Here is an 18,651-nt window from a genome sequence, read left to right on the forward strand (position 1 = left end):
CTGTGCCAGTGGGGCATGCACTGAATGAATGAATAAACCTTTATTAGGCATAGAGGCATGCACTGTATCCTGTTGTGGGGAGGCAGTCACAGAGGCCTCCTTAAGGTATGGGAACATTTGTTCCCTTACCCTGGGGCTGCATTGTGGCTGCTCCAGTGCTGGAAAGTTGGATAGGATTGGGTCCAAAGTTGTCTAGAGTGGCAACACTGTTGAATTGATACTGCACTACTTCTGAAATAACTGATTAAACTGTAGGAAAGCATTGACTGAGATGCCCAGGGAGTCATGTAGCCCAATCCTACCTAAATTCTCCTGCACCAATGCAGTGGCACCACTGTGGTCTCCTCTGCATCCTGTGGGGGAATTTCAGCTGCTGGATGTCTCCTTGGGGTAAGGGGTCATCTGTACCAATTTCTCTTGCCCTCCCTGTACCTTGTGCCTCACTCACCTGCTCTGGTGAGTGTTTCTCTACACACCAGCACCAGCAGGAAAGTTCTGGCTTTACCAGCAGTGTGTGCAGCTTTCACACCATTGCAAAGTGCTTTTAACAGGCTGTTTAGCAGAGAACAAACAAATTTGTTTGTTCAAACAAATTCTGTGAAGTAAATTCTTTAACAAAAATAGAAGATATATTTTGTGCCTGTATTTCACAAGGAATGAAGAAGAAGGAATCAATGCACCACCCTGTTTTTCCTTTGTTTTTTAAAGGTGAACAAAATCACTTCAGATGATGCTGATTTGTACCGTTGCACTGCTGTGAATGAGTATGGGGAAGCCACGTGCACTGCTGGCCTCAAGATCATACAAGGTGGGTGACTATCTAGCACACTGTGGTGAAAATCCAGCCAGCTTGTCATATGACTGACTGACTTTCATTTTAAAAATATGAGCTCTATTTTGGGAAACAGGAAAGCTGGTTAAGTCAGTCCTCTATGATAGGTATTTCCAAGATCTGTGAAAATGCAGATATCCCACAGTTAGTAAAGCTTTGACAAGATCAGTCAATGGTTTCCTTTCTTTGGCACCAATGGTAGCTTCTCTGCTAGGGCAAATAGCAGCTGGGAGGGATTTTCATTGGGACTGTGACACTGGGAGAAGTGTTAAAACTGTTTCCCAGGCTGTGCACTCCAGTCCTGATACTGATCAGACCAACCCAAAACTGCTGTTTCTTCTTTTTGCCAAAAGAAAGAAAGATGGAAACAGTGGCAGCTTCATCTCATGTACTTTGGCCCTTAAGTGGAGAATAGGGTATAAAAGAAGAGGATGAGACTGGCAGAGGACTACTGAACAGCATAAGGGGAATGATGGTTTGAGAAAATAGGGCAGAGAACCAAGCTCCAACTTAATTTGCTTTGTTCTTTGCCCTGGATTCCTACTCCTCCTTTGAATGCTGAACTTGACAAGAACAATAGAGTCCTTTTAACTGGATAGATTTGTGTTCATGTGCTTGCCTTATTTTGGGAAAAAAGAATGACTATAGTCATTCAGTGCTCAGGTTAATTTTTTTGGCTTGGGGACTGGTACTTGCTAAGTTACATATATTTGACTAATAGCCCAGTCCGATCCCTGGGTCGATTCAGAGTGTGCAATAGTGCTGGTGCAACCTCTGCTGCATGCTCTGGGCCAACTAGGGATCAGGAAGCAATGGAGAGGTAAAAACTTTTTACTCACTTATTCTGGCACTACCTGAGTCTCAGTGGACCTACTGGAATCTGAACCAGTTCATTGGCTGGTATAACTCTTAGTGGGTTGAAAGAGGCATGTCAAACTCAGGCCAGGGGCATAAGATATTGTTGCCATGGCCAATATCTGCCCCAACTATGCTTGATATGCCCCTAGCCTGGTCTGATCCCCACCCTGAACATCTATTGAACCATCCATACTGCCTGTTCTATTGCAGCATCTGGGCAGTTCTGGTAGCTCAATTGTATGCAACAGTATCGCGACATTTGTACTGTCAGAAAAGGCCCATAGGATTGAGCTGTAGGTTTTTTCCTCTTAATTGGAAGATAGTGTAGTGGCTTGTTTGGTTCTGTAATATGAATAATAACTAATATTTATTAGTTGGCCATCAAAAAGGGATTTCCCTATGACTTCCATTTCCTATTATAGATGTGCAATGTTATGTTTTAAATATATGCTGCAATGGACAATATGGACGATACAGTTTTTAGGACAGTTTTCAAGTAGGCTTAATACAAAGTGAATCATGTTTTGTTCCAATGAAGTCAGCATAAGCATGAACTGTACACTTAATCCCCCTCAAATTTTGTGGGGCTTGAGTATGCTTAACTTTTAGGTTATACCAACTGTCAATGCTTAGAGAAGGCATTTGTACAACTATGTTGCTAATTAAGAATTTCTCTTTCTTCCTCTTTCTCTCATTCCTTCTCTTTCCTCACCTCTGCCATCTTTCTGTTCCTTTCTTCTCTGATACCCAATCAGTTGTTTTCAAGAAGAAAGCAAAAGAGCCTGCTTCTAAACCGCAGGGTGGTAAGTTTTTCAGCAACATAATTGCAAAACTGATCTACAGCTCCATTAGTTTGGAAGCCCAGAAATAGCCTTTGTGGGATTCAATTGCCACTTGTCCACATATTGAAGCTGAGCCCTGAAGCTCTTGTTGGGACCCAAGTTAGATAACCTGCATTTTCACAGTGCACCAATATTTCAAATCTCTTACAGACCTGAAGAAGGAAATTCAGGACTTCAGAAAAACCCTAAAGAAACGGTGAGTGTTTCTAAGAAGGGGTTTTCTCAAAAAAGTGTTTTTCCGATATGCTAGCAATAAGTATAGCTGTGGCAGATAAAAGTTGCAGTTTCTACTCACAGAGGCTATTTGGTGGAAGGATGTTTCACCGAGAATTTAAATGCAGATCAATAAAAAATAAACTGCTTTCTGGCTTCTGGGAGTAATGGAAATCAGTCTCCTACAGAACTTTCTATCGTTAGAATGGCATCATCTTGCAAGACTCTTCTGGCTTTCCCCATCAGTGCAGGTCATTGTTTCCGCACTGTCCAATGAACACTCGAGACAACAGATATGGGAGAAAGGGCCACTTTATTTAGCATACAGCAGAAGAGGAGGCTGAGATCTGCAGCATCTGAGGCAGCGAAAGCCCCCTGTGGTGCGGAGGCAGGACCTCTGGGTGGTACCAGAACACCTCTGCCCCCCAGGCAGGCATGCACCCAACTCCAAGTTGCGCCCCGTTGTTGGGCGGCACATCTCATCCATGTCTGTCCCTTAAGGGAAAGGCAGCCAGACTGTAGGCTGCGTACCTCGAGCCGCTGACCCTCTGAGGTGTGCCCCGCAGTCCCGGCCAGGGCTCCATCTACGTCCTCGTGCTGCCGAGCCCCTGAGGACTGAAATTGGGTTCCACCCTGCCTATGCCGCCTGAAGGTGCATGCCCAAAGTCCCATTCACGCCTCCTAGCCCGCACCACCTGCCTTCTTAAAGTGACCAATGGCAGCTGGAAGGGGGGGCAACCCTCTGGCCCATGACAGTCTGGGGTAGGTGAAAAAACTTCCTGCCCTTTGGCCAATCTTGGCAGGCAGCAAAAAATTCCTACCCGGCCCCAAATGGCGACCAGTCAAACTCAGACTGCCTCTAGGGCGGGCGGGTGGGTCTTCCCACAGTGCCCGCGTGCAAATAGGGCTGGCTCTAGCACCTTTTAAAAGGCCCGCCGTAGCTGCCAGCCCCAGCCCCCTTCCCCTCCCCATTGGGAGGAGACTCTTGTGTCCCAGGCCAGGCCAAACAAACTCCGATCACCCCTTCAATTGGGCGATCGGGAGAGCCATTGACATCTGAAGCAACCACCTGACCTTCTGACATATCAGTCAGTGATCTACCTACAAAAAGAGTTGGCTTGCTATCATTTATTAAACAATAATACCTATATTCTTTAAAGTACTGCTATTAAAGTGTCCTCCCACTAAACTCAACACAGCCACTGGCTGGTAGATTATCAGCCCCATTTTTATTTCTCAATAGTGGGCACTCTGGGAAACTATATAATTGTGTGATGCCATTTTTAATATACAGTACAATGATGGTCCTTCTAGCACGCAGCTGGTGAATTTGCAGGAGATTCCAAAAAGAGGATGGAATGAAAAACAGAAACATCCACATCCCAAGCAATTAAAGTAGGAAAGATGTCTCCTAATTCCCATTCACATATAACCTGGGTTTCTCTTCCTGTGGCTAATCCACAGAGCACCTACAGCTCGAAAGAACAAAATTGATATGGAACAGGTCTGGCACTTGTTGCTTAATGCAGATAGAAAGGACTATGAGAAAATCTGCATGAAGTATGGCATTGTTGATTTCCGTGGGATGCTGAGGAGGCTTCAAGAGATGAAGAAGGAAAGAGAGGACAAGCAGGCAATGGTAAGCCCACTCCTGAGACACAGGTGCTTAGGTATACTAGTACTTACCTTTTTCATCAAAAATATGAACTATAGAATAATATTTTCATAAGATCCCTTTATCAGCAAAATGAACCATTCAAAGATCCTCTGCAGGAATCTGAAACTTCATTGTCTAGATTTTGCGCAAAAAAGAGACACACGAGGGTCGAGCTTATTGGCCCAGCACATTCAATTTTTTTTTTAGCAGACAGTAAAAACACAGCACAAAGTGGTGCTGCAGTTCTTTTCTTGTGACCTAGTACAGGTTTTCCAGTGCAGGCAATGTTTTATACCGTAGTGACTTACTTTCAGTCAGCAATTTATTCAGTCAAATGTCTGCATATGTGAAAAGCTAGTAGAGGAGAACTGGCAAGGCAATTGCATGACTGTTCAGTCTCAGCCCGTGTATTACTAAGTTTCATTTCAGCATATAATGTCTAGGGTTTTGTGAATCAGTTTTACAGTTTTATGAGTATAGATCTCAAGCAATAACAAAATTTTGCTAGTTTGGATCACTTATGCGTCTACATTAACTTCATGATTTTACTTAAGGCAATTACGTTCAACACAAAGTGAAACAAGGTGCTTATAATTAGTGCCGGTCCCACACTGCTGAAGTTCCTGGGGCAAAGCCTTGCACTGGTGCCCACTTGGTGCTCCCTGCCTGTTTCCTGCTGGTACTGAGGATTCAGGGGTCAGCCTGGCCAGGTAGGCTTCTTATAATCATGGGTCCTCAGCCAATGCCTACCTGATCAACATCCGATGTCACCCCTGCTTATATGTCAAGGGTAATATATTTCAAACACACTCGCCAGTTTTCCAAAAGTTCTTTTTCATCATGCTGACCAACTTAGATAGGTTTGTTTGAAAACAAAGTCACTGCCATCCCGAGGAAGTAAACTATAGAAAAGAAGGTTCTCAGGAAGCATCTGAAAAGCACCAGAAACAGTAATTCAGCTTGCTGCTTTTGCTACAGCAATTTGGTTGTGCTCAGAATAACTTGTATTTCATTTCAGCAGTATAATTTCATTTCAGCTTCTCTCAAGGAAAGTCCCATAGTATATCCATGCCTTTGTATCTTCTCCTTGTTCTTTGCAGTATATTAACAGTCTTGCAAACCTGAGACATGTCAGAATCAATCAAGAGAGAAAAAATGCTTCATTTGCTCTAGAAATGGACTTGAAAAATCCAGAGAGCAGAATTTATCTCTACAAGGTAAAGAAGGTGCAAGTTACGAAATTGTAGGCTGTGCGAGGGTTAACAGCTAAGGAGAGAAACAGGGAAATGTACAGCAGTACTATTTGTGTCAATAGTGGCAACACAGACTTAGGAGAAAGACTGATAGTGCAATCCTGTTGAATAGCCCTTCCTTCTATGGCATTAAATAGCACAAATATTAGAAGAGAGGGTGTTGAAAGGGATAAGCTTCAAGCCTTACCATCTGAATAGTGTAAGGGTAACATAATATTCAGAAGAAAACAAACCATGTCTAATTCAAACTCTCACAGTCCTTAGAATCTGATATTTGTAGTAATCCATTAAGATCCCTAATTTACTGTTTTGGACAAATCTCTCTAAAATATGAGTTTCCAAACCCTAGCTTGTGGGCCACCTCCAGCCCTCCAGAGGATTTTATCTGGCCTGCACAGTTCCCCAATATTTTGGGGCTAAATCACTTCCTGGTCTCCTGGCATGGATATATACCACATTCAACCACCAGAGGTGCTGAATATAATGCAATGGAATGGAATGAAATTATTCCATTACATTGCATTACATTCAGCACTTCTAGTGGCTGAATGAGGTACAGTCAGATCTCACTATCCACTACAGTTAGATGCATTGTTTCTTAAACTGTAGATCGGGACCCACTAGGTGGATGGTGAGCCAATTTCAGGTGGGTTCCCATTCATTTCAATGTGTATTTTATTTTTAATATTAGACTTGATGCTACCACAGTATGTGACTGCATTTGGGGAAATGTGACAGATCTGTACTTTTAACAGCCTACAATGTACATGATTTGAACAATGGTGGAAAGGATTGCAGCCTTTGGGATGTCTGGGAAAATTTTTTTAAATAGATAAACTGCTTGGGAGGGTTGGAGAGTTCTTTATTTTAAATAAATTTTTAAACTTATTGTAAACTTTTAATTTACTTCCTTACGTACTTAGATTTGATTTGTTGTATCAGGGGTGTTAAAAATTTTCCTGCTTGATGATGTCACTTCTAGCATGACATCATTTCCAAGTTAGTGACATCACTTCCAGTGGGTCACGACAGATTGTCATTCTAAAAAGTGGGTCCTGGTGCTAAAAAGTTTGAGAAACACCTATTTCTGGGCTCAATCCGCCCACTCCATTCCATATCCATCCTGTTCTGCCCACCCCCTGCCCTGTTCCCCCTTTCCTGTTTTACCCTCTACACAGGACTTATCTGCTCTGGTGGGCATCTGTTGCTCCACTAGTACGCATGGGAAAAAAGCTCTGGCCTTCTGGCCAGCGTGCTGGCACCCTGCACTACCACAGAGCACTTTTCTGCTGTTGTATGCCATAAATTATACACTGTAATGTGGCTGGTTTCGTGATACACGCAAGGATAATTTTGACCTTGCATTGTTTTAAAGTAATTTGAACTTTCAGTCTTCTTCATAACATTTTTCACACAAAGAAAATAATTCATTTTGGTTTTTTGCAATGATACAGTGTTCTTAATCTGAATTCCATCTCTCCTACCATCAGGATGGCCAAATGATCAATTTTGGATTGAACAGTGACAACATAAAGCATTGCCTGAGACAGGTTGGCAAAAAATACAATTTTATCATCAACGATCTGCAACCAGAAGATGCTGGAGTGTACCAGATCAAAGTAGAAGATGTAGATGTCTTTTCAACTGAGTTGGAAGCAGAACGTAAGATTTTTTTTTTATCATGGCACATTGAAGTCTCAGATTTAATCAAATTTCAAACTTGCTAGTATTAAAACTTGCTAGTATTAAAACTAGTGCTGGGCTAGTGCCAGTGGAGCACCGGAGCTCTGTCACTCAGCGGTCGCATAGACTGCTGGGCAGTAGAGAGGTAGGTGGGGCCATGGGGGAGGCGGGGAGGAGGCATTCCGGGGCAGGGGGAGGTGGAGAGAGGGTGGGGAGGAGGTGTGCTATGTGAAGAAGCGGGGGCTCCACTGAATCCTGAGCCTCTGTGTTGGGCCTTCCACCTGGCATGGAGGCTCTTCATTCTGCGGCAGCCCTTGGGACGCTGTAGAATTGAGTAGCCTGAGTAGCCCCATTGCAGGACTACTCACCTTACCTGGGGGAAGGGGATGAAAGTCTCCTTCTCCTGAGAAGGCAGTGGTGGCTGCCTGGGACATGCTAGATGTAGTGGCAGCCATTTTCTGCAACACTGCAGACCTGCGTGCTGGGCAGCTCAGGATTGGGCTCCCGTCAATATCACAATATCAGTGCAACACTATATCAAAGCAGCAATAACAATAAAAGCAATATTTAAAATATTAGCTGCTAGATAAAAGTCAGATACAGGTGTACTTTGCTTTAAAGCACTTTGCTAATATGGCACTTTTAAATGCTATTCATGTTTATTATTTTCAGCACTTGCCTGCTCTTAAGGGGTTTTTTAGTTGTGATTTGCACATCAACTGACTCCAAGCTGAATTGAAACAGTCAACTTGTATGATTTTGTTGACAGTGGTCATGTAGTGTATGTTCTGTACCATTTATTATTTTTATTTTTGCATCTTTTTTTAGGCCTAACAGTATTGCACACTTAATAAATGATAGTGTAAATATGTGCATAGGCTTTATATGCACTGGCAAGTAAAAAAAGGCTGTGATTCACTTTAAAATGATATTTGCTTTATGGCAGTGTTCTGGAACCCAACCTGCCATATTAGTGAGGTATGCCTATAAATAACAGATTGATATACACCATAAATGTTGATGTCCAGACATATAATGCCCTGTGCACACAAACATATAAAACCCGATGCAAACAAAGTCCTCCTCCCAGCACTCTTTACTTCAACAAAATGCAGAGAAAGGGGAGCTAGTCCCTTCAAGCCAAATCCATCACTTCAACAAGTATAGTCTATGCAATTAGCTCATGCTGTCACTATGAGACCAAACTCTCCCCCATTCAATTAAAAGAGAAAGGAGGACTATTATAAGTGCCTGTTGAGTGGACCCACCCTCTCACCCTCCCACATTTGGGTATCAAAAGATGTTGGCACTTCTGAGAATCAAACTATGATGAAGGGGTGGCCCTTGTCCTAATCCAACCCCCAAAGGTGCAACTGCTCCATCACTGACCCAATGACAGTGACCCATCATTGGCACACTCAGGTGAAATATCATGTCCCAGGCTTACTAACCAGCCACTGTTTTGATATCCTAGTTTGTTAACTGATGGACAAAACATATCCAGACAAAACAAAAAACTGGTTTGTCAGAAACCATGACCAGAAGTTTTAAATTTCCTCCCCTCATGTTCAAAGAAAGCAAAATGGGTGGAGGAAGAGTGTTTGCTCAAGGTATACCATAAGTCTTCTAATGAATACCATGGTTTACCATTATACCTGCGTGCTGTCATTTTCTCTGATCACTGAGGTTTTCCTTACAGTCAATTGCCTGTCAATTTACCAATTTGTTTTTTCAGACATTCCAGTGAGTTTTCGCTTTCCTCTTGGTGAGGTGAGATGTCATGAGCAAGGAAATGCTGTCTTTCAGTGCGTCCTCTTTGATCCCTGCTTCAGTGCTGTGTGGTTGCACAAAGACCGTCGTCTAGAGCCAAATGACAAGTACGATATCTCTGTCTCAAATGATGGCCTGACTCACCGTCTAGTCATCAAAAACACCCAGCTTTCTGACAAAGGGACTTACACTATTGATATTGGCACCCGCTCTTCAAGTGCCTGGCTTGAGATTGAATGTAAGTGATGATCTAGTCTTGGTTGCTTACAACATAATCCACAGCAAAAGGTTATAACCCTTTCCCATGATCTTGTCTTGGTTTATCACAACACAATCCACTGCAAACAGTTTTAACCCTTTCCCATTACAGCACTTTATACAAGAATTCACTGCCGGGTGTGGAATCATAGAGTGGACGTAGGTTTAAATGTTAGATATATTGGAGAAACCCTAAGCTTTGTGACACTTTAATTTTGCTTTGATTTGTTATTTAACATGGTTAATATGCATTATAAATGTGTTTTTGTTTTAATGAACAGGTGCTATTCCTTTAAAATGTAAATGCATAAAAACTTCTATCAGATCAAGATGTCATCTAGTCCAGAACAATGTCTCCAACAGCAGTATTGTTTGTCCCTAGGGTTTGCTTATTGCTGATGTACTATTCTGAACATGGAAGCTCTGTTTTCAGCTGTTATGGCTAGTGGCCATTGACAAGTCTGTCTTCATGAATTTGGCCATTCTACTGGAAAAGCCATTTAGGTCCAAATCCTAACCAATTTTCCAGCACTGGCATAGCTGTACCAAGGGGACGTGTTTGCATCTTGCACTTGGATGGAACTCATGGAGGCCTCCTCAAAGTAAGGAAATGTTTGTTCCAGTACTTTGGAGCTGCATTGCCCTTACGTTGGTGCTGGAAAATGGGTTAGGATTGTGCCCTTAGTCCTGTGGCCATCACTCCTTTTGATTTGTGGTCCCCTTGTTATAATGATGGACATTTCACTATTTTCTATTACTATCAGATACTATTTGGGAATGAGAAAAATATTCCACTTTCCTTCCTAAAAACTCAATCCCTGCATAATGTTGTTTGAGATACAGAATAAAATGCCTCACCCCAGTATCTTTATGTAAACATGGATGGCATAATAGTCATTTCAGTAATGTAGTTCAAATTACAGCATAATTTAGCCTTGTCTTATGCTAAATTGCATCACAGGTTTTACCCCAGTGTGCTTCTTCTCAATCCATTTGTTTATAATGCAGCTGCTAAAGGAAAGAGAAAACAGGCAGAAGGAGACCATGAAGCTAAGGCTGGATGGCAAAGCAAGCTGTCAGATGAAGACCATGCTAAGAAACTTCGCCAGGGTGCAGGACATGGAGATCAAGATCACCTTGCAGATAGAAATGGTCATGAGGGTAGTGGAGAATTTTATGGTTCCCTGAGAAAAGATGGCTCTTCAGGAAGAGATACGCTTGGAGGAGCCAGCAGAGATGGGAAGATGGGACAGTTTTCTGGAGCAGGGGTAGATATGGGTGATGGCACTGGATTTGGAGATGTAGGTGGCATGGGATCCCAAGGTGCCATGTTGGGTAATGCAGAATTAGATAGCAACCAGCATGGTATGGGAGGTATTAGAGGTGCTGGAGCTGGACATGGTATACAAGGAAAGGGAAAAGGATTTTATGGCGATGGTGTACTATGTACTGCTGGTGGAGCTGTAGCTGAGATTGGTGGTGCAGGATTTGTGGGTGGAGTCTATGGAAAGGATGGTGTGCTAGGTGGAGTTGGTACTGCCGGAGCTGGGATGGGGAGTGACAGTGGAATCTATGGTAGAGATAGCACACTGAGTGGTACTGGTGCCAGTAGCCTTGCAACTGGACTTGATGGTGTTGGAGGACATTATGTCAGTGATGGTGGGCTGGGTGGTGCTGGTGGACCTAGAGATGGATTTGTTGCTGCAGGTACACTATATGGCAAAGATGGTATACCAACTGGAACAGGTACTGGAGGACTGGCTGGGGGTTCAGGTGGGCTCTATGGCAAAGATGGTATGACAGCTGGAGATGGCATCAGTGGACCTGGTGGTGTTGGCGGATTGTATGGCAAGGACGGTATGCCAGTTGGTGGACCTGGTGGTGTTGGCGGACTATATGGCAAAGATGGTATGCTAATTGGAACAGGAACTGGTGGTGTTGGTGGGTTGTATGGCAAGGATGATATGCCAATTGGAGCAGGCACTGGTGGACATGGTGCTGTTGGTGGTCAGTATGGCAAAGATGGTATGCCAACTGGTGAATCTGGTGCTTTTGGTGAACTTTATGGCAAGGGTGGTACACCAATTGGAGCAGGCACTGGTGGACTTGGTGGTGTTGGTGGACTCTGTGGCAAAGATGGCATGCCAATTGGAGCAGGGACTGGCGGTGTTGGCGGACTGTATGGCAAAGATGGTATGCCAATTGGAGCAGGCACTGGTGAAGCTGGTGGTGTTGGTGGATTTTATGGCAAGGATAGTATGCCGATTGGTGGACCTGATGGTGTTCGTGGAGTATATGGCAAGGATGGCTTGCCCATTGGAGCAGGAACTGGTGGACCTGGTGGTGTTGGAGGACTGTATGGCAAGGATGGTATGCCGATAGGAGCAGGCACTGGTGGTCCTGGTGGTGTTGGCGGAATGTATGGCAAGGATGGTATGCCTTTAGGAGCAGGCACTGGTGGTCCTGGTGGTGTTGGCGGACTATATGATAAAGATGGTAAGCCAATTGGAGTGGGCATTGATGGACTGGGTGATGCTGGGAGAATAGGTGGTCTCTATGGAAAAGATGGCATGCCGGTTGGAGTGGGAAGTGGTGGACTTGGTTCTGGAGGCATAGGTGGAGTATATGGCATGCTGGATGGAACTGGTACTGGATTAAGGGGGACAGGGGGCCCTTCTGGTGGGGATGGAAGTAGTGTGGGATTAGGAGGTCCGGGAGGACTCTATGGGGAAAACAGTTTGATTGCTGGAGCTTCTGCTGCTGGAGCTAGATTTGGTACTGCAGGAAGCACAGGTTTTGGCTCTGGAAGGGATGGCATGCTAGGTAGTTCAGGGACTGGAGTAGCAGATGAAGGAGGCCTTCAGGGCAAGGATGATCTGCTAGGTGGTAGATCTGGATTAGGAGAAACAGCAGGTTTAAGCGGCAGGAACAGCATGCTTCATGGTGCTGGTGGAATGAATGGCCATTATAGTCAACAGAATGGCATACTAGAAGGAACTTCTGTTGGATTAGGTGATGTTTATGGTGTACATGGAGGTTCTGGTTTGGGTGGTGCATCAAGCAAAGGGGGTCTGTCTGAAAAGTTTAGTAATGTAGCTGGAGCCCATGCCAGTGCTGGACAAAGTGGAAAAGAGGGAATAGGAGCTGGTACACTAGCTAGTAAAGATGGCATTTGGGGGGGAAGTGATGCAGCTGGTGCTGGATTAGGGGGAAAGGGAGGCAGAGGTTGTCTTTATGACCAGGATGGTGTGCTTGGTGGAGCTGGTTTAAGAGATGGAGGTAGTGCAGGAGGGATTTCTGGCAAGGATGCTATGCTGCAAAGCAGCAGAAGTGCTGGGCCTGGGCTTGGTGGAGCAGGGAGCACACATGGCTTCTATGGCAAAGATGGCATGCAAGATAAAACTGGTCTTTCTGCTGCTGGAGGCCACTATGATAAGGATGGTATGCTCCCTGGAACGGATAGTACTAGATTAATGGGAGTAGGGGGCCCAGGTGACCTTTATGGTCAGGCTGGTATTTTACAAGCAACTGGTGCAGATGCACATGGTGGTGTGTCAGGACTTTACGACAAGGATGGCACGAGAGGTGGAGCTAGTGCTGGTACTGAATTAGGAGGTGCACGGGGCACCCAAGACCTCCATAGTCAGGAGAGCATGATTGGTGGAGCAGGTGCTGGTGCCAGATTTGGTGCTAGTTATGATAAAGGTGGTGTAGTCGGTGGAGCTCATGGTACTGGCCTGGGTGGTGGTGGAGGGACAGATGGTCTCTATGATAAGGATGGTAGGCTAATTGGAATTGGGGCTGGTGCTACTGGACTTGGTGGTGGTGGAGGGACAGATGGTCTCTATGAAAAGGATGCTAAGCTAATTGGAATTGGGGCTGGTGCTACTGGACTTGGTGGTGGAGGAGGGACAGGTGGTCTCTATGATAAGGATGGTAGACTAATTGGAATTGGGGCTGGTGCTACTGGACTTGGTGGTGGAGGAGGGACAGATGGTCTCTATGATAAGGATGGTAGACTAATTGGAATTGGGGCTGGTGATTCTGGACATGGTGGTGGAGCAGGGACAGGTGGTCTCTATGATAAGGATGGTAGACTAATTGGAATTGGGGCTGGTGCTACTGGACTTGGTGGTGGAGGAGGGACAGATGGTCTCTATGATAAGGATGGTAGACTAATTGGAATTGGGGCTGGTGCTACTGGACTTGGTGGTGGAGCAGGGACAGGTGGTCTCTATGATAAGGATGGTAAGCTAATTGGAATTGGGGCTGGTGCTTTTGAGCTTGGTGGTGGAGCAGGGACAAGTGGTCTCTATGATAAGGATGGTAAGCTAATTGGAATTGGGGCTGGTGCTTCTGGACTTGGTGGTGAAGCAGGGACAGGTGGTCTCTATGATAAGGATGGTAGGCTAATTGGAATTGGGGCTGGTGCTTCTGGACTTGGTGGTGGAGGGATAGATGGTCTCTATGATAAGGATGGTAGGCTAATTGGAATTGGGGCTGATGCTTCGGGACTTGGTAGTGGAGCAGGGACAGGTGGTCTCTATGATAAGGATGGTAGGCTAATTGGAATTGGGGCTGGTGCTTCTGGATTTGGTGGTGGAGCAGGGACAGGTGGTCTCTATGATAAGGATGGTAAGCTAATTGGAATTGGGGCTGGTGCTTCTGGATTTGGTGGTGGAGCAGGGACAGGTGGTCTCTATGATAAGGATGGTAAGCTAATTGGAATTGGGGCTGGTGCTTCTGGATTTGGTGGTGGAGCAGGGACAGGTGGTATCTATGATAAGGATGGTAAGCTAATTGGAATTGGGGCTGGTGCTTCTGGATTTGGTGGTGGAGCAGGGACAGGTGGTCTCTATGATAAGGATGGTAAGCTAATTGGAATTGGGGCTGATGCTACTGGACATGGTGGTGGAGCAGGGACAGGTGGTATCTATGATAAGGATGGTAAGCTAATTGTAATTGGGGCTGGTGCTACTAGACTTGGTGGTGGAGGAGGGACAGGTGGTCTCTATGATAAGGATGGTAGGCCAATTGGAATTGGGGCTGATGCTTCGGGACTTGGTAGTGGAGCAGGGACAGGTGGTCTCTATGATAAGGATGGTAGGCTAATTGGAATTGGGGCTGGTGCTTCTGGATTTGGTGGTGGAGCAGGGACAGGTGGTCTCTATGATAAGGATGGTAAGCTAATTGGAATTGGGGCTGGTGCTTCTGGATTTGGTGGTGGAGCAGGGACAGGTGGTCTCTATGATAAGGATGGTAAGCTAATTGGAATTGGGGCTGATGCTACTGGACATGGTGGTGGAGGAGGGACAGGTGGTATCTATGATAAGGATGGTAAGCTAATTGTAATTGGGGCTGGTGCTACTAGACTTGGTGGTGGAGGAGGGACAGGTGGTCTCTATGATAAGGATGGTAGGCTAATTGGAATTGGGGCTGATGCTTCTGGACTTGGTGGTGGAGCAGGGACAGGTGGTCTCTATGATAAGGTTGGTAGGCTAATTGGAATTGTGGCTGGTGCTTCTGGATTTGGTGGTGGAGCAGGGACAGGTGGTCTCTATGATAAGGATGGTAGGCTAATTGGAATTGGGGCTGATGCTTCTGGACTTGGTGGTGGAGCAGGGACAGATGGTCTCTATGATAAGGATGGTAGGCTAATTGGAATTGGGGCTGGTGCTTCTGGACTTGGTGGTGGAGTAGGGACAGGTGGTCTCTATGATAAGGATGGTAGGCTAATTGGAATTGGGGCTGGTGCTTCTGGACTTGGTGGTGGAGCAGGGACAGGTGGTCTCTATGATAAAGATGGTAGGCTAATTGGAATTGGGGCTGATGCTTCTGGACTTGGTGGTGGAGCAGGGACAGATGGTCTCTATGATAAGGATGGTAGGCTAATTGGAATTGGGGCTGGTGCTTCTGGACTTGGTGGTGGAGCAGGGACAGGTGGTCTCTATGATAAGGTTGGTAGGCTAATTGGAATTGTGGCTGGTGCTTCTGGATTTGGTGGTGGAGCAGGGACAGGTGGTCTCTATGATAAGGTTGGTAGGCTAATTGGAATTGGGGCTGGGGAAATGGGTGATCTCTTTGGTAGCGATGGAAGACTAGGCAGAACTGGTGTTGGTGAAGGAATTAGAGGTATTGATGGATCTCTGGATGGTGCTGGAATCCATGCTGGGGACAGGAGACATCTGTCTGAATCTGATGCCAGCGAGCTTGCTGCAGCTGACATCTCAAGAAAGGACAGGAAGGGAAGAGGAGGAGCTCTGCTTGAAGAGGATGTGAGAGGTATGTACATAGTTATGGGTTACATACTGTTTTACACTGCTTTTTTATTTAGTGTTGCAACATTATGCTGCATAATATGGGTAAAGAAAGCAAATCGGTTCTTCTGTCTCAACAGAACCACACTGCCGTTTCAGTCAAGGTTTATTTGATATCCATGCCCAGAAAGGAAAGCCAACTATGTTATCTTGCAGCCTTAACAATGATAAACTTGAGGGAACCTGGTTTAAAGATGGTTTTAAGGTATGTCTTCAGTTACTTATATCTGCTGCTGCTGCTGCTGCTGCGATACATTTTCACATAAAGGCTGCAAATATAAGAATGCCTTTTGAATTACACACATATTTCTGAAGAGTGGCATGCATACATACTGTTGTATCATGGAACTATCTAGAACAGCGTTTCTCAAATTTTGAGGGAGCTTTACTTCCTCAGTAAGTTCTTGCGAGTGAGGGGCTAAGGCAGGGTCGCGATACCCAGGATCGCGTCGCTAAGGTGGGCACTTCGGACTTATTGTGAATGATGTAGGGCTGCAGAGGGCTGCAGGAGATGCGGGGAGCCCTGCACAACCCTCTGCAGCGCTCCCCGACTCTTGGAATCTTCAGTAAAAGTGGGTGCAAAGCACTTCTGTTTTGCAGGAGGCGCTTTGCGTCCACTTCTATTGCAATTCCAAGAGTCAGGGAGCACTACGGAGGGCTGTGCAGAGCTCCCTGCACCTCTTGAAGCCTGCTGCAGCCCTACATTGTTCACAGTAAGTCCGAAGCACCTCCCTTGCCCCCCTTAGTGACATGATCCTGGGGATCGTGTCGCTGCCTCCCTCCCCTTCCCCCACCCCTTAAAGGAACAGGGAAGCATTACACAAACTGGTGGGTCTCAACCCACCAGTTTGAGAACCACTAATCTAGAAGGTAAAGAAGCTTACCTGAGCACCAAGTTCGTCTTGTTGGTCCACTTGACTGAAAAGAGCAAACACCAGTCAATTAAGTCTGTAGAAAATCGGCGTTTGTTCCGGAAACATTTTAAGGAGCAATTTTTTTTCCCCATGCTGGTATTAGTACTCAACAACCTGCTACTCCACAGTTTTTAAAACATGCTGAGTTGATATTCCTAGCACGTGTCATATATGCTTTACTGGCAGCTTCATTTTCATAATTTGCTGACACATGGAGACTGCCCATTAATGCTGCTCTTCCCATGGCTTAAATTCACATAGCAAAATCAGTATCCTTGGAGCAGATTCTCACTTGCATGAAATGTCTTTGAGTGCTGTGTGTTTACTTACAGGATAAAACTGAGCTAAACCCCTGTGCAGTACTATGCACTTCAGAAGCTATAGTAACTCCTTGAACAGGTGGGAACCCTCATAGGAACAGGTGGTCACATGCAATAGTTCTTTTCTCTTTTTTTTACTCATTCATTTTGCTTCTTCAATTCCAGAAGGTTTCAGCAGTATTTGAATCACTGGAGCAGGGATGAGACATATAGGGAATTTGTGTGTAAAAGGATAAGTATGGTATAAGAGAACATGACTGACTCCACGGACCGGGCTATCATTGGCAGCAATTTCTATGTTGTCTGTTATTCCTAAGAGCATTTTTCTTCCTTTTCCCACAAGGTAACAGGTCTGGATGGGATTTCCATTGAGAAGGATGGCTTCGTCCACAAACTGATAATAGATGAAGTGCAAGACAGTCATGCTGGAAAATACAGATTTGAAGCTGAAGGCATGAGAACAGAGGCTTCTATTTTTGTTGAAGGTAAGTTTGGTCAAATGCTGTCACTTTGTAGATAAAAGTGATGCTAAATGTAATAATTTTACAGGATTGTACTGCTAGAATAGACCAAAAATGTTATCACATATGCTCACAGGCAGAGCCTCTAGGCCAGGGGTGCTCAATAGGTGGATCGTGATCTACCGGTAGATCGCGAGGCAAAATGAGTAGATCGCGGAGTGCCGACCCCCCCTTCAGGTGCCTTTGGGAGGAAACGCCGGGAGTGAAGCCCATTGTACTCAATGGGGCTTACTCCCAGGTAAGTGTGGCTAGGATTGCAGGCTCACAGCCTAATCCTAGGCATGTCTACTCAGGAGTAAATCCTGTTATACTCAGTGGGGCTCAAGGTACACCAACATACATTGTACACATAAATGTTATATGTTATGATGCGCGAACATTGTAAAAAAAACTCTGTTAGATCTCCGGGCCTTGCTGGGTTTCAAAGTAGCTCTCGAGTCAAAAAAAGTGTGAGCACCCCTGCTCTAGGCCTTAGCCCTCTCCAAAGTTAATCTACATAAACTGGACTTCACTGTGTCTCTAGCCAAGAGAAAGCAGGAGTCCTCTGAGAGAAATTCATTGTTGGTTATTAATTGCTATGACATGTTGAGTAATGGAACTTCTCCTACAACAGGAGGTGACATCATTGACAGAAGTGCCAAGATCTTACCTTTGATACTTTTTTTCAAAGTTTTTCAAAGGCATTTAACTGAGAAGAAGCAGTAGGCTCAGCATAAGGTAAATTTGCTGAGGGACGTATGTTTAGAACATATGTTTCCCAAGGGCTATCCATATTGACAGACAATATGGGGCCCATGTTACAAAGGGCCCAATCCTATCCGAATTTCCAGCATTGACGCAGCTGTGCCAACAGGGCATGTGCTGCATTCTGTGGGATGTGGGGGACGGAGTCACGGAGTTCTCCTCAAGGTAAGTGAACATTTATTCCCTTACCTCAGGGCTGCATTGCAATGGATAGGATTGGGCCCTAAGACTATAATCCTATGCAAATTTACATGGGAATAAGTCTTTTTGAACACTGTTGGACCTGGGGCTTGTCCAGCAATGAGGTGAGTTGAAATGTGTGAGGCAACTAGCTGGTGGGGTGGTGTCCCTTCACCCAGCCACCACCTCCCGCATCCATGACTTGTTGGGCAGTCAGTTTCATCCACTTTTTGCATGATGAACTATCTTCTATATGCATTTGGTCCATTCAGAATGCCTGTCAATTCAT

At 45.2% G+C, this 18,651-nt stretch overlaps 1 protein-coding gene across 1 annotated transcript in view; it reads left to right on the forward strand.

Moving 5' to 3' along the window:
- Nucleotides 1–18,651, forward strand: part of IGFN1 (immunoglobulin like and fibronectin type III domain containing 1) — a 51,337-nt gene that overhangs the window by 16,818 nt on the left and 15,868 nt on the right. The window contains exons 6-17 of the mRNA XM_066624675.1: nucleotides 709–808; nucleotides 2,446–2,493; nucleotides 2,683–2,728; nucleotides 4,210–4,384; nucleotides 5,503–5,619; nucleotides 7,146–7,317; nucleotides 9,074–9,346; nucleotides 10,375–13,326; nucleotides 13,360–13,482; nucleotides 13,516–15,648; nucleotides 15,764–15,888; nucleotides 17,261–17,402. Of these exons, the coding sequence (XP_066480772.1) occupies nucleotides 709–808; nucleotides 2,446–2,493; nucleotides 2,683–2,728; nucleotides 4,210–4,384; nucleotides 5,503–5,619; nucleotides 7,146–7,317; nucleotides 9,074–9,346; nucleotides 10,375–13,326; nucleotides 13,360–13,482; nucleotides 13,516–15,648; nucleotides 15,764–15,888; nucleotides 17,261–17,402 (6,406 nt within the window). The remainder of the gene's footprint in view (nucleotides 1–708; nucleotides 809–2,445; nucleotides 2,494–2,682; nucleotides 2,729–4,209; nucleotides 4,385–5,502; nucleotides 5,620–7,145; nucleotides 7,318–9,073; nucleotides 9,347–10,374; nucleotides 13,327–13,359; nucleotides 13,483–13,515; nucleotides 15,649–15,763; nucleotides 15,889–17,260; nucleotides 17,403–18,651) is intronic.

The sequence above is a fragment of the Tiliqua scincoides genome, chromosome 4 (genome assembly GCF_035046505.1).
Source record: "Tiliqua scincoides isolate rTilSci1 chromosome 4, rTilSci1.hap2, whole genome shotgun sequence".
Taxonomy (NCBI): domain Eukaryota; kingdom Metazoa; phylum Chordata; class Lepidosauria; order Squamata; family Scincidae; genus Tiliqua; species Tiliqua scincoides.